Source organism: Sparus aurata, chromosome 13 (assembly GCF_900880675.1).
Source record: "Sparus aurata chromosome 13, fSpaAur1.1, whole genome shotgun sequence".
Lineage (NCBI taxonomy): Eukaryota > Metazoa > Chordata > Actinopteri > Spariformes > Sparidae > Sparus > Sparus aurata.
In genome coordinates, this window is record NC_044199.1 from 15,662,214 (window position 1) to 15,675,735 (window position 13,522).

General features: G+C 39.6%; 2 protein-coding genes across 4 annotated transcripts in view; one reads left to right on the top strand and one right to left on the bottom strand.

The window, feature by feature from the left end:
• The window catches only part of cltca (clathrin, heavy chain a (Hc)), a 32,635-nt gene extending 26,929 nt beyond the window's left edge, over positions 1 to 5,706 (top strand). For 2 of the 3 annotated variants that reach the window (XM_030437208.1, XM_030437209.1), the window contains 6 exons: positions 84 to 215; positions 344 to 454; positions 544 to 714; positions 824 to 1,045; positions 3,569 to 3,644; positions 4,360 to 5,706. In XM_030437208.1, the coding sequence (XP_030293068.1) occupies positions 84 to 215; positions 344 to 454; positions 544 to 714; positions 824 to 1,045; positions 3,569 to 3,644; positions 4,360 to 4,493 (846 nt within the window). In that variant the 3' untranslated portion in view covers positions 4,494 to 5,706. Of the gene's footprint in view, positions 1 to 83; positions 216 to 343; positions 455 to 543; positions 715 to 823; positions 1,046 to 1,590; positions 3,474 to 3,568; positions 3,645 to 4,359 lie in introns of those variants that run through there. The other variant, XM_030437210.1, reaches the window with a different exon arrangement.
• A 2,417-nt stretch (positions 5,707 to 8,123) lies between these two features.
• Positions 8,124 to 9,278, bottom strand: ptrh2 (peptidyl-tRNA hydrolase 2). Its single transcript, XM_030437681.1, is given in 2 exon segments — positions 8,124 to 8,330; positions 8,375 to 9,278. A coding segment is annotated over 1 exon segment (516 nt). The 5' UTR covers positions 9,269 to 9,278; the 3' UTR covers positions 8,124 to 8,330; positions 8,375 to 8,752.
• Between the last annotated feature and the right edge of the window lie 4,244 nt (positions 9,279 to 13,522).

Sequence of the window (13,522 nt, forward strand, 5' to 3'; positions counted from 1 at the left end):
CATGTCTCATTTTGCACTATAGTCCAGATCCAGTGTTTATTCTCTGTTTTTGTATTGTGTCTTTCTCTCTGCACCCTGCGTAGGTGGCTAATGTGGAGCTGTACTACAAAGCCACCCAGTTCTATTTGGAGTTCAAGCCCTTGTTACTGAATGATTTGCTCATAGTGCTTTCCCCCAGACTGGACCACTCCCGCGCTGTCAACTTCTTCAGCAAGGTACACTTAATCTTTCATGATGGAGAAGTTGTAGATGTTAATTCCTCTCTGAAAATGTGTCAAATTTGGGGCTAAAATTGGATGGAACCATTGCTGGTGAGATGATGATTGTACATGTGTGTCCACAGGTGAAACAGCTGCCTCTGGTCAAACCCTACCTGCGGTCAGTACAGAACCACAACAACAAATCAGTCAATGAAGCACTTAACAACCTCTTCATCACAGAGGAGGATTATCAGGTGAGTGAGCCTTTCAGAGATGCTGCCATATCTTTTTATTTCAGGTATGTGATTATTTCATTGAATAACATTCTCCATTTTCCCTTCAGGCACTGAGGACATCAATAGATGCCTACGATAACTTTGACAACATCTCGCTGGCCCAACGCTTGGAGAGGCACGAGCTGATTGAGTTCAGGAGAATCGCTGCTTACCTCTTCAAGGGCAACAACCGCTGGAAACAGAGCGTGGAGCTCTGTAAGAAGGACAAGCTCTATAAGGTGCTCCCCCCTCCCCCCAAACATTCACACTCACTGTCTTTGAGAATGTTGCCAATACTCTGCCTAGATGGACCATTCCTGAACTTTGCGCGCTGCTTCTCCCCTGCAGGATGCCATGCAGTATGCGTCAGAGTCCAAGGACATAGAGCTGGCAGAGGAGCTGCTGGCCTGGTTCCTAGAGGAGAACAAGAAGGAGTGTTTTGCCGCCTGCCTGTTCACCTGCTACGACCTGCTGCGACCTGACGTGGTGCTGGAGACCGCCTGGAGACACAACATCATGGACTTTTCTATGCCATACTTCATTCAGGTCATGAGGGAGTACCTCAGCAAGGTGGGTCAGCTCTTCTCTGGCTGGAGTCAAGTGAAATGAGGAATAAACAGGTTTTGATATTAGTAAAGGCTTACGACTGTGCAACACTGCTGTCATCTTGGCAGAGAAGATTGCTACCAGGCCTCAACTTTTCAGGCGGTTTGTCAGCAATGAGGATGCTGGTTAATATCCTAGATTATCTGTTATTAGGGTTGTTTTTGATTGGGTGCCAGATCAATTATTCAAACTAGAAAAAATATTGATAAGGGGCATGTTCTCTTCCTTTTTTGGTGCTTGAGAGTTTTTTTGAGTCAGTAAGACGGTGAGAATGGTGGCTTCGACTGCAGATAATAAACATCTGGCATGTTAATAAATTTAGAATTCTCCCAGTGTTTCAAATATGAAGATACCATGTTTTTTCTTTGACTTAAACACCAGTGAAACCTCTCAATATCAAAAGAAAGACATACCTAGAATTTCTTCTAATGGTCGCCTGTTAACCAAATTTTGTTACAGGGAGATACTCGTTAATTGTCTTCTCCTATGCTGCACATCTTCTCTTCCAGGTTGATGCAGTTAAGGAACAGGTGAAAGCTAAATGCTCCATTCTTGATCTCTAAGTATCTAGCTCGGACGACTGCGGCCTTGAGTGTGCATGGTTTTAGCTACACTCTCACTCGAACACAGTCACTGAGACGCCTGTGAAGCTGACATTAAAATTGTTGGGGAACCATCTAGATATGCAGACTCTTAAGTCTGAAGGAATTCAACTGTAGCCGTCTGCTGCAAGAACACAGGATTGTAGAATTTATATTCAACACATTGACATTGGACACATCTTGACATCTGGCTTTACCTGCATGTCATATAGTTTTCTATAAATCTGTTGGGATTGGAAAACAAAATAGTTGAAATGTTGGCTGTCTCAACTGCAGTAGCTACATAAGGGAACCATTGAGTATGCTAGAGTAAATCTCAACACGTTATTGAAATTGGCTTCAGGATGTAGTAGTTTATAATAACAAGTCCTCTCTTTCAATGAGGAAAAGTTAGGGATAAGATGATTTGTGTTAGTTTAAAAGGCAGACACACTAAATGAAGAATCCCATTCAGTAGTCTGTGGATGGGAAATTAAAATAATCCAGCTAACACTATTTTTAGATTATCTAAACCAGTTATACCAGTTGTTAAAGGACCATAGTTTGCCCCTATCAATGTCAATTAAATCATCTATCACCTATTAAAATAATTTCCCAGTCGGGGATCGTTAAAGTAATTCTATCTATCTATCTATCTATCTACTGTTTGAAGAACTACAGTATGACCCAGCAGCAGACTGCGACAGATTAAATCAAAAGTGTTAAAACACATCTTCTACACAACTGATTTTGTTTGAGAAAATGCACTGCATAGAGTGGCTTTAATCATGGTTGAAACATCTGTTTTGTCTTCTGAACTCATGAACATATCCATACATTTCTGCCACTGGTGCTCTAACAGTGGAGAAGCTTCAGTGATTAAATAACTCCAATAACTTCTCTACAACTTTACTTAAAAGTGCATTTCCTCACCGAAGTTGACACTGCACAATATGAATGATGATTTGTTTTTCAAAGGTTGCTGTGTTTTGATGTTAGGTGGTTAGTAAAATAAAGCATGTGTTGAAACATCTCTTGGCAGCAGGCTGTTGGTTGTGCCTGGCTTCTTGTAGAAAGCCTTAAACTGTAAGGGGCACCTGGCCTGAGACTCACCCTCCTCCTCCCTCCTCCTCCTCCTCCAACCAAACTGCATTTGAATACTGTAGCCTGTTCTTCACTGCCAGCATCGTAACACATAAAGCATGGGACTGTTACTGTACACTGTGAAGCTTCAGCTCATGTGTGAAAATGTGTGCAGAGGCCTTTTAATTAAAGGGCTGCTGTTTTTCCCAAGAGGCATGGAGAAACGGAATGATAAATACATATACAAGATGTGGAAGTGCACTGCTGAGCAAGCCTTTCTTTTCAAATGTATAAATAGCCTGCATCCAGGTGCTGCTGCTTTCCCCCTCAGGACCCGATACATATATTTTGCTTATTGCTGCATCTGACTTGCTGCCCGAGAAGCCCTTCTTACTATTATTTTATTTATTTGTGTATTATTTTTTTCTATGTGAAAAGTTGGTGGCTTTAGTGTTATGGTCAGACCAGACGGTTAGGAAAGAGGAAATTAAAATAATTTGTCTAACTCATTTTATTTTTATTATTTGTGTTATTTAGCATTACTGGTTGGGCTTAAGTGTTCTGAGGTTCAATCACCTGAAACTGACTTTTTGTTCCATCAGTCGTGTTTTGTTTTAATATGTTTTATGTTGCTACTACTGAAATCTGCTTAGAGTGGCGACCAACGTGATCATCCCTGTCACAAAATCTGTCAGAGTAGTTGACACACATATATGTAATATATTTAATATTTAATTGTTGTATTTTATTTTCACTTGTTATATATATATATGCTCAGTCTCGTGAAGTTTGTTGTAATTGCTATAATCTTTTTGTCTTGCAGGTAGATAAACTAGAAACCTCAGAGTCTGTAAGGAAAGAAGAGGAGCAGGCAACCGAGACACAACCCATCGTCTATGGTAACAGTCCTCTAATGTCGTCAGTGTCTGTCTCACTTTGACCAAGTGCAAAGGCAGCAGTCTTTTTGGTTTCTCGATTATCCAGACTTCCCCGTGTTTAATGTGCTATAGAGACCTTTGAATAACTGAATTTATGAAAGCCCCTGAAAACGAGTCCTCAAATTGATATTTGCAGCTTAGTATAGTTTTTATCCATAACATTAAATATTCAATACCAAACTAGCGATAGCAAACAATGTTTAAAAAATATTTATTAAATGTTCAACCCTGATTGGTGCATGGAAGCACACTCACTTCAAACTTAGAGAAGAACAGGGAAAAAAGAAATGCAGGAATCCCTTTTGTGCAATAATGTGTAAACTGTTTCGTACATGGCAGGAAATACTGTGTTCATGTAGGAACACGTCACAGTTTGAAGGGCCTGAAAACTTGTTTTCTCAATCAACTTCTAAGTTTAAGGCAGTGAAAGTTTGCTGATCATAATTGAGATAGTATTGGGAGTTTTACAAATGGGTCACAGGGTCAGGGCATTTTATGATGTTTTTCATTTTCCGTTTAGTCCTGCAGCTGAAAGGGAAAATATGTGGTTTACCACACAAGAACTTTTTAATGCTAAAAGACTAGATAAACAAACCAGTGAAGGAAGCACTTTTGATTATTTTAATAAACCGAGCAGTTGCATGTTTGAAACCCTTCCTGTTTGTGTTTCTTGCAGGCACACCTCAGCTGATGCTGACAGCAGGCCCCAGCGTACCTGTGGCCCCTCAGCAAGCATACGGCTACGGCTACCAGGCGCCTGCAGGATACAGTCAGCCAGCAGCTCAGCCAGGCTTCGGCTATGGCATGTAAAGACCCCCGCCCCCTTCTCTCCACATGCAGGCTGGAGCTACCATCCATCCATCTCCCACAGTCCTTCACCAGACCATTATTGTCTCTGTATGCCCTCTACAGGGAGCTGGGGATAATACAGATAATACAAACTTTTTTTTTTTTTTTTTTTTTTTTTACTTTTCTTCCCCTTTTTAAAACTGTCATGAAGGACTCAGTTTTATTTTTGTTGTCAAAGAAAAAGATTGCATCACAAAGATTAATTTTCTCACATTCCGTATTGACTAGATTAATTTTTTCTTTTGTCTATTTTATTTGAATGGGAAATGGTTTATGTACAATGGGGGGGCTTGTGGGAAGAGCTAGTCCTCTTCTCAATTTAAAAAAAAAAAAAAAAGGTCTGTTGTGAAGCATCTGATTTGCACTCTGTAGTGAGAAGAATTAATGTAGAACCTTTTCCTTTTGATGTGTGTGAGCAGCTTCTTCTGTCCGACTGTAAAATGCATTTAATTATTGTATATTCAGACACAAACAAATGCTAATATGTTCTTCTATATTTGAACATGAAACTGCCGCCTCCATGACCACAAATCCTGAAACACTACGTCGTATCAGTTGTGTCCCCACACACATACACACACACACTTCAGGGCTGTTTCTTGAAGGAAACCCAAGAGAGTATTTTACATACGATTTACAGGAAAGTGTGATTCTTTCCAGCAAAGCCTATGCAGGACTCTCCAAGCAAATTTGCATTCAGATGACATTTCCATGTGCTTTAAATACTGCTCTAATGTGGGACCATTCCACCATACGAGGGACTGCAGACCTGTTTGTGTTTGACTAACATGCCCCATGCCCCCTCTTTATGCTGCGGTTTGTTTCTGTTGGCTTTCATTCTAGTTCACTGTCACTGAGTGTGCAGGAGAGTATTTTTTTCAAACTTTCTTCTCCTCATGTCCTGTCGAGGTTTGCCTTTAACCTTTTCAGTTGACCCGCTCATCCAGTTCAGAAACGATATCACAGGACTTGTGGTAATTTGAAGTTTTTATCAAAGGCTTGCGTGTATACAAGAAATCAATCATTAACTCCTTTGAACTTATATTCTTATCTAAATTACCTTAGATTTAAATTGTGCACTTAAGATACTTGATTGTGCATTATCAGGATCATAATGAATGAAACAGCGGTTTTGTTTTCCACTTAAAAAAAATAAAGGCTTCTTGTTTGTCAAGAACAGTCTGGTTGTGTCTTACATGTACGGTCACGCACTGTAGTTCATAGTCCAATGTTATATTGTTTAAACTATGTGATGGCACTCCTCGAATAGTGGCTTCTCAGTTTCCAAAAACATTTTATCAGTGTTTCTATTTACTTGCAATTTCATAGAGCAAAAGTGAAGATGAGAACTGGGAGTCTACCATAGTTGGCCAGAATATTTAAACAAAATGGGAAACACATTTTTTAATTCACTCAGACTTCAGTTGTATGTCAGGATGAAGTCTCTGGAGACTAATGGTGCTCCTCTGATGGTACCTTTTTAAAAACCCACATGTTAAAACACAATTAATGTATGTATTTGCAGTAAACCCTTGTAATGTGATCACATTAGTTTAGACTGTTGGAGAGCTTGTGATATTTGGTGCCATACTCTGGTGTCGGATCGGATTCTACTGTAACACGTCCCTGTTACTTAGTCTACCTTTGTGTAATATATGCTATGTCAAAATGTTCAGATCAGCAGTATCATTACTCTTAATACTCAGCGATGCAGTACTAGCACCCTCTAATGGTGCAATTCAGAGGGTGGTAAAAGTAAAAGGATGAGCTCAGTTGTGAGTTACCAGTCATAAACTCTATCTGCTCACCTGCCTTGACTCGCATATGAACTTCAGCGACATCCCATTCTTAATCCATAGGGTTGCATATGACGTCAGTCCACCCTTCTGCAGCTATAACAGCTTCAACTCTTCCGGGAAGGCTTTCTACAAGGTTTAGGAGTGTGTTTATGGGAATTTTTGACCATTCTTCCAGAAGCGCATTTGTGAGGTCACACACTGATGTTGGATGATAAAGCCTGGCTCTCAGTCTCCACTCTAATTCATCCCAGAGGTGTTCTATCAGGTTGAGGTCAGGACTCTGTGCAGGCCAGTCAAGTTAATCCACACCAAACTCTCTCATCCATGTCTTTATGAACCCTGCTTTGTGTACTGGTGCACAGTCATGTTGGAACAGGAAGGGGCCATCCCCAAACTGTTCCCACAAAGTTGGAAGCATGTGGGAGAATTGTCCAACATCTCTTGGTGTGCTGAAGCATTCAGAATTCCTTTCACTGGAACTAAGGGGCCAAGCCCAGCTCCTGAAAAACAACCCCACACTATAATCCCCCCTTCCACCAAACTTTACACTTGGCATAATGCAATCAGACAAAAACCCATTCTCCTGGCAACCGCCAAACCAGGACTCATCCATCAGATTGCCAGAAAGAGAAGTGCGATTCGTCACTCCAGAGAACACGTCTCCACTGCTCTAGAGTCCAGTGGCGGCGTGCTTTACAACACTGCATCTGACGCTTTGCGTTGCTCTTGCTGATGTATAGCTTGGATGCAGCTGCTCGACCAAGGAAACCCATTCCATGAAGTTCTCTACGCACTGTTCTTGAGCTAATGAAGGCCACATGAAGTTTGGAGGTCTGTAGCGACTGACTGCAAGTTGGCAACCTCTGCGCACCATGCGCCTCAGCATCTGCTGACCCCGCTGCATCATTTTACGTGGCCTACCACTTTGTGGCTGAGTTGCTGTCGTTCCCAATCACTTCCACTTCCACTGACAGTTGACTGTAGAATATTTAGGAGCAAACTTTTTGCACAGGTGGCATCTTATCACAGTACCACGCTGGAATTCACTGAGCGCCTGAGAGCGACCCATTCTTTCACAAATGTTTGTAGAAACAGTCTGTGCGCTTAGGTGCTTGCTTCTATACACCTGTGGCCATGGAAGTGATTGGAACACCTGATTTCAATTATTAGGATGGGTGAGTGAATACTTTTGGCAATATAGTGTATCTCTCTCTCTATATATATAGAGAGATATATCTATCTATCTAGACAGATATTTGTATATCTATCAATCAATCTATCTATCTATCTATATCTATCTCAATCTCATCTCAAATCAGTCTGATGATTGTGGTTTAATGTTTCTTCCAGAAGATAAAAGTAAATTCACCCAATAAGACAATGTGGATATGAGCATATTAAATAGTGCCTCTTTCCTCCTCTGTTATTTCAGAAGGGTTTATCTAATGGAGCATTTAAGACTCGGAAAAACATTTATGGTACTGCATTGTGTAGTAAAATGCAAATGGCTTGACAAGTTTTTTGCTTTAACAAATCACTATGAAGTTAATAAGAAATAATCAATATGATGGCTATTTGATGACAACAACATTGATGTTAAGCTTGATTCTCTGCAAACTTGTCTTTCACAATGCCATTTTGTCTGCCAACAGGCCTCTTCTAGAGACTAAAAGCATAAACGCATTAAAGAGAGTTCATGTTTTGTCCTGTGCTGTTTGTAGTTGTTACTCTTAGGAAAAGCAACAGTGGCGCCAACAATAATACCATTTAGAATTAATGAATACCACCCAGATTAGGATTTGTCTTGGTTTTATTATTAAGAGAACATCATTTAGGGCAACAGTTGGTATACACCTTTTTCACACTGGGAAAAGCACAGCTGTAGTCACCAACATCAATAACAAAAAAACACATTTAATTTATATTTTCACGCTGACTCAAGGTCATTCTTTCCTGGAAGCCATTGTTAATGTTATTAGTGACATGCTTTTCCTGCTATAAAATGGTCTATCATTATTTTAAGGGGCTGTGATTCTAACGGGATTCATCATTTACATCTGCTTCCTATGTGTATTATGTCTGTAGACGTCCTGGGCTGGTAGGTTAGTTATAAGAACTAACCATGTTTGTGGGGTTTTTACCACTTTAACCAAACTATCATAGTTCTCAAGGTAATACACACCAAGCCAACTATTCAAGAGTCAGCTGATGCTGAATTTGAAAGGCTTAGGTGCACAAATCCCTCAAAACTAAATAGAAAAAATTCAAGTACCTTACATACAATCATATGGGTATGTCAATCTTTGTTGTATAAAAATATAAAGTCAAGGTAGCCCAACTTACTTTACATTGCAAATAGTTTAAACCATAGATATATTGTCAAGAAATTGTATGCAAGTCTTCAAGATGCAAGCTGGAACATTAATAGAGCTTTAAGTCTCCAGTGACTTTGTCAATCAGGTCAGCGGGGCCTGGACCGACACCCAGCACAGTGCGTGATCCGGGTGCAATTTGTGTCCTTCCTGCATCCTGAATCAGGCTAACAGGAAGCCCCACTTCTTTGGCATGACCCAGCAGATCAATCAGGGTGTCCTCATCAGGAGCTTTCACCACCACCTTGGGCTGGCCGCAGTACTCCCACTGTTTGAGCAGCTCAGGGTTCCGGCGCTGGACCTGTTTGTATGCCGATACAGCAGCATGAGAGCACTGGGCAGCGACTTTCCCTTTGCCCATCTTCAGGTCATTTCTGACCACGAGTATCATCTTGAACTCGCCTCCTTCTCCCATCATGCTTGATTCCCCGGTGCCGTTCCCCATCGCTGCCATGGGGCCTTTGGACGTTGGGCCAAAGTGGGCCCGAAGGTGTCAACCGAGGAAGAGCCCACAGCCCAGTCCTGCTACTACACCCAAGCCCAGGGGACCACATAGCACATCCATAATGTTAAACCTGTAAGAATGACAGAGTCACAGAGTAGTGTAAGTACATTTAACACATTTACACGTGTAAGCTATAAAGGCATAAGGTGTGAAACAGCAACATCACATTTTTAAAACTGAAAGTAAAAAGCATTTTTTGGAAGCAGCACTTGACAAAACAACAAGGTCCAACAATGCTAGAGCTGTCACAGTGCCTTCACCAGCTGTCAATGAAATGTAGACGTTCAAATGTCCATTTGTTTGATGTTTTCAGGATCTTTCCTGTTTCTCTGTTAACGGTACTGACCTCACCATTTCTCTGCCTACGTTAATGTTTCTTGACCCCCCTAAATAACGTAATTTTAAGTTATTTGAACGGTGATAAGAATCTCCCCGAGGCTGTATGATATCTTGCTAGCAACTAACTTTACAAATGGAACTAGCCTAGCTAACGTTAGCTTCCTGGCTGGAGACAAAACCGCTTATTCGGCAGAAACGCCGCGTTTGTACAACATAGATATCACTTTACGAACATATACATTCATGTTCTTAAATGCCATGCCCACATGGTGCCAAAACCATTTAACTTAATTGCAACACAGCAGACTTCACTGGTTATGCTTCATACCTGCCGGTTTGTTCGACTTGCTAGCAGCATGAAGTGAGCTTCGTTTACCTTCCTTATGGGCGCTTGTTGATGACGTCACAAGATTTTCTAAATAAAAAATAGAAAAAATGAATATTTTAATTTAAGTCAAAGGGGCACTGCGTAGAATTTGAGAATAATCTCCAATTCAGAATTGTAATATTTACAATGTTAATGGGGTAATAATACAAACTAGAAGTATTTTATTTTTTCCATTACAGAATAAACAATCTGACTAAAACACGGGTCCCAGATAAACAAAGTAAAACGGTATAAAATTGTATTGTTCTTTAAGGTCAATTTGTTTGTACAATTTATTTGGTCATGAAAATGAAAAGAAGTTTGTTTATTCAGAATGTTATGGCATAAAGTCCTGTCAATGAAGATCTTTCTTGTCTGATTAAAATGTCATCCCCAAAACTACATAGTGCTCCTTTAAACAAATGCTGTGAGTGAAGTGAAATGTAGGCTGTGTCACATTGTCACCAGCTGTATGTGTGACTTTGTCAATACTTGCCCTAGATAAAGCTTTTTTTGGCCAATAATTGACTGAAGATTGCACTTTAAAAATGCACATTACAATTGTAGTATGCAAAAATGTAAAAAAGCTGGGATAACATACAATAGTTTCATTAATCACAGATGTAGAGTGTAGCCCACCCAGTCCTTTTAACCTTAAGAAATACTTCTGGAAGGCCAGTATAATCCATAATATATATTTTTCCCAATTAAAAGTCACTGCCATTCCAGCTTCCTCACTGAAAAGATGCCTCAAAATGACTTGATTGATTCATGAGGATCATATTTGACAGATTATAACACACCAAAATATAAATAAAATAAATAAAACCAGTGTAACATAGTGGTGACTGGTTTTCTCCTGGTGCTCCAGTTCAGCCACTAGCATTCGCCTTAAAAAAAAATACTGTCAAAGCCGGAATATCAAATGACATACCTGAAAGGCTAAATACTGTAATGACAAAAGGGAAGTTGTAAAAGCTTAATATTTAAGCTTTTTAGATGAATGTGTGCACATTTGTAGAACTTAAACGTCAGTTAAGTTGATGGAAATTTAAAGATGTAGAGAGAGGAGGAGAAAGAGAAAGAAGTGAAATAATGGGGAAAGGGAAGAAGAAGAATGGTGGAGGACGGAGGGATAGTCAAAGCTGTAATGCTCCAAGTATTTGTGCTTGTGAGTTACAGCAGCAAACACAATGTCTTATTTTGTATTAATGTATATGAAACTATTCCTCTTAAGATGTCCTGGAAGCATCCTGTTGGCAGCTCAAAGCCTATAAAGTTCCATATTACTGACATTTTAAATGAAACAATAAATTTGTTGAAATTAGGTCTTAATGTAGACCACATTTCATTGACCAGTGCACTATGAGAATGTCTGATAATAGATGGAGAATTAATATTGTCTGTCTTTCTGACAACTGAACAAATTGTCAAAATGCTATCTTTGCAAGTTCAAATTAAATTCCAGAAAAAGTACTATACAGCAGTCACACTAAAACATACTATAAAATAATAATAATAATAATAATAAAAAGAAGAAGAAGAAGAAGTAGAAGAAGAAGAAGAATTTCCCCAAATTCCAGAAGCACAATAATGTGAATGTTGAATCAGAATTCAAAACAGTATAATCTGACAATGAGTATATTGTACATACTGGATATAATTAGAGTTAGGGTACATTTCGGAGACAAGGATTGTACTTATACTCTACTACCTTCATTTGATAACTTTAGTTACTAGTTGTTTTGCAGATTGCATGCTGCACCATCTATTTAACCAGAAATCAGAAAAAATTAAATGAAATTAAAAAAAAAACACTAATTCCAATAATCAGAAAAATGCTGAATATTGGATCCTATAAATGTCCGGTCTGATAATCATTCAACCCATAGTATACAATATACATAGATGTAAATGTATGTCGAATTTTACATTAACTTGTGCTTTTCATACTTACGTAAGTCCAATTAGTGTCAAATACTTAATCAAGAAATATTTGTATGACTAACAACACTGATAATTATTATGTAGTGATGGAAACAACTCATCACTTACTTATCCAGGTAAGTTGAGCTTTAGTATTCTCTTTCTTCTGTGCGCTGGCAGCTCAGCATCCCTGCTGGAGACTTGTTCAGACAGGGGCAGTACACCTTCCTCACCCAGACTGAGCCTGCAAGTTCAGCACCAACTTTTAGGCCAACACTGCCCTCTTCTGACAAAAGCAGGAATCTCCCAATGTGAGTACAACACAAAATACATATAAAACTCCAAACACCTAAGAATACAGCTGTGTAGAAATCTAAAATTGTTGCATTTTTCAGTCTATTTCAAAAGCTGAAAGCTAATAAGATCCTCTCTAAATGTTAGATAAATAGGCCTGGTGTAAGATTAAGAAAATCCTATATAGGTCAAGTGTCCAAAAGCTAAATAAATTGTGTAATTTGTTCTTTTTATGCCACATTTATCATACATCAACAGACAGGAGCAAGCCAAACCTCAGGGAGAGGGGAGCGCAATAACAGCAGGGGCAGCCTCCCAAGATAAAAAGTCTGCGTGGCTTGCTGGGAAAGGTCAGCTAGCCACTATCTAATATAAAGAGTGACCTGTAATTCAGTGCACTGCCTTGATTTCTCAAATGCAATTAACTTTGTGTTCTCCTTCAGTGATGCGCAATTAATCAGTAAGGTCAATGTGGAGCATGAAGTTGTGTTAATGAGCTGAAAAAGAAGAAATTGAAATTTATTTCAGGGCAGTAACGTTTCTAATAGATTTCGAATTAGACTTTGGTGTCACCTCTTGACGAAATCTGCAGCATTTTAAAACATGCATGTAGCAGATGATTTATGTCTACATTACAAACAACACAATGCCCTTTCTTCATAAGACAAAAGTAGTTTTAGTCATCCCCTGTTTGCAAACAGGAGCAGAGTGAGACCTCTCTACATACACCTTCCTCTCCTTATGTGTCAGGCTGGTGTAGGCGGCATGTAATTTGGTGCAGCATATATTGTTAAACAAGACACGACACAGATCAACAATCTTACCCACTGCCAAGATCCAGCCTATAGATAGCATGCTGTATATGGACTGATACGCTGCTGTGAACTCAGATGACTGCGTGAAATTGTTTGCTGAGAATTGAAAGAGCGGAGAGTTCTTCTTGTCCGCATGTGGTGATATGGATGACCCTAGGTTTAGGTCCACCCAGAGACTGACTGGATGGACTTGTGAACATTAACCTATATTTTCAGCAAACCTTTTTAAAGGCTATATACGTATAATTGATTGACTGTACATTGAGGGTAATTCCTCAGGAATGCGTTGCTCCAACTGTGTTCATTTTGTGATAGTGCTCTTTAACTAACGTTCTTACAGCAAAGTAGGCTATAATTACATACTGTTAGAGGGCCAGATGCAAGCTGCTATTGGTCCAGTGACAATAAGCAATGCAGTGTCTTTTTCTGAAATGTTTTGTTTTGTTTTACCCCTTCATTTCTATGTATTTGAATACTTCACTGCCATGCTGTAGTTCTTGCCTTTAAACTGTAGAGGAGAACGTGTTACTCTTCCTCCTTTGGTGCTTATTACAGCGCCGTGCCTCAGTCTCC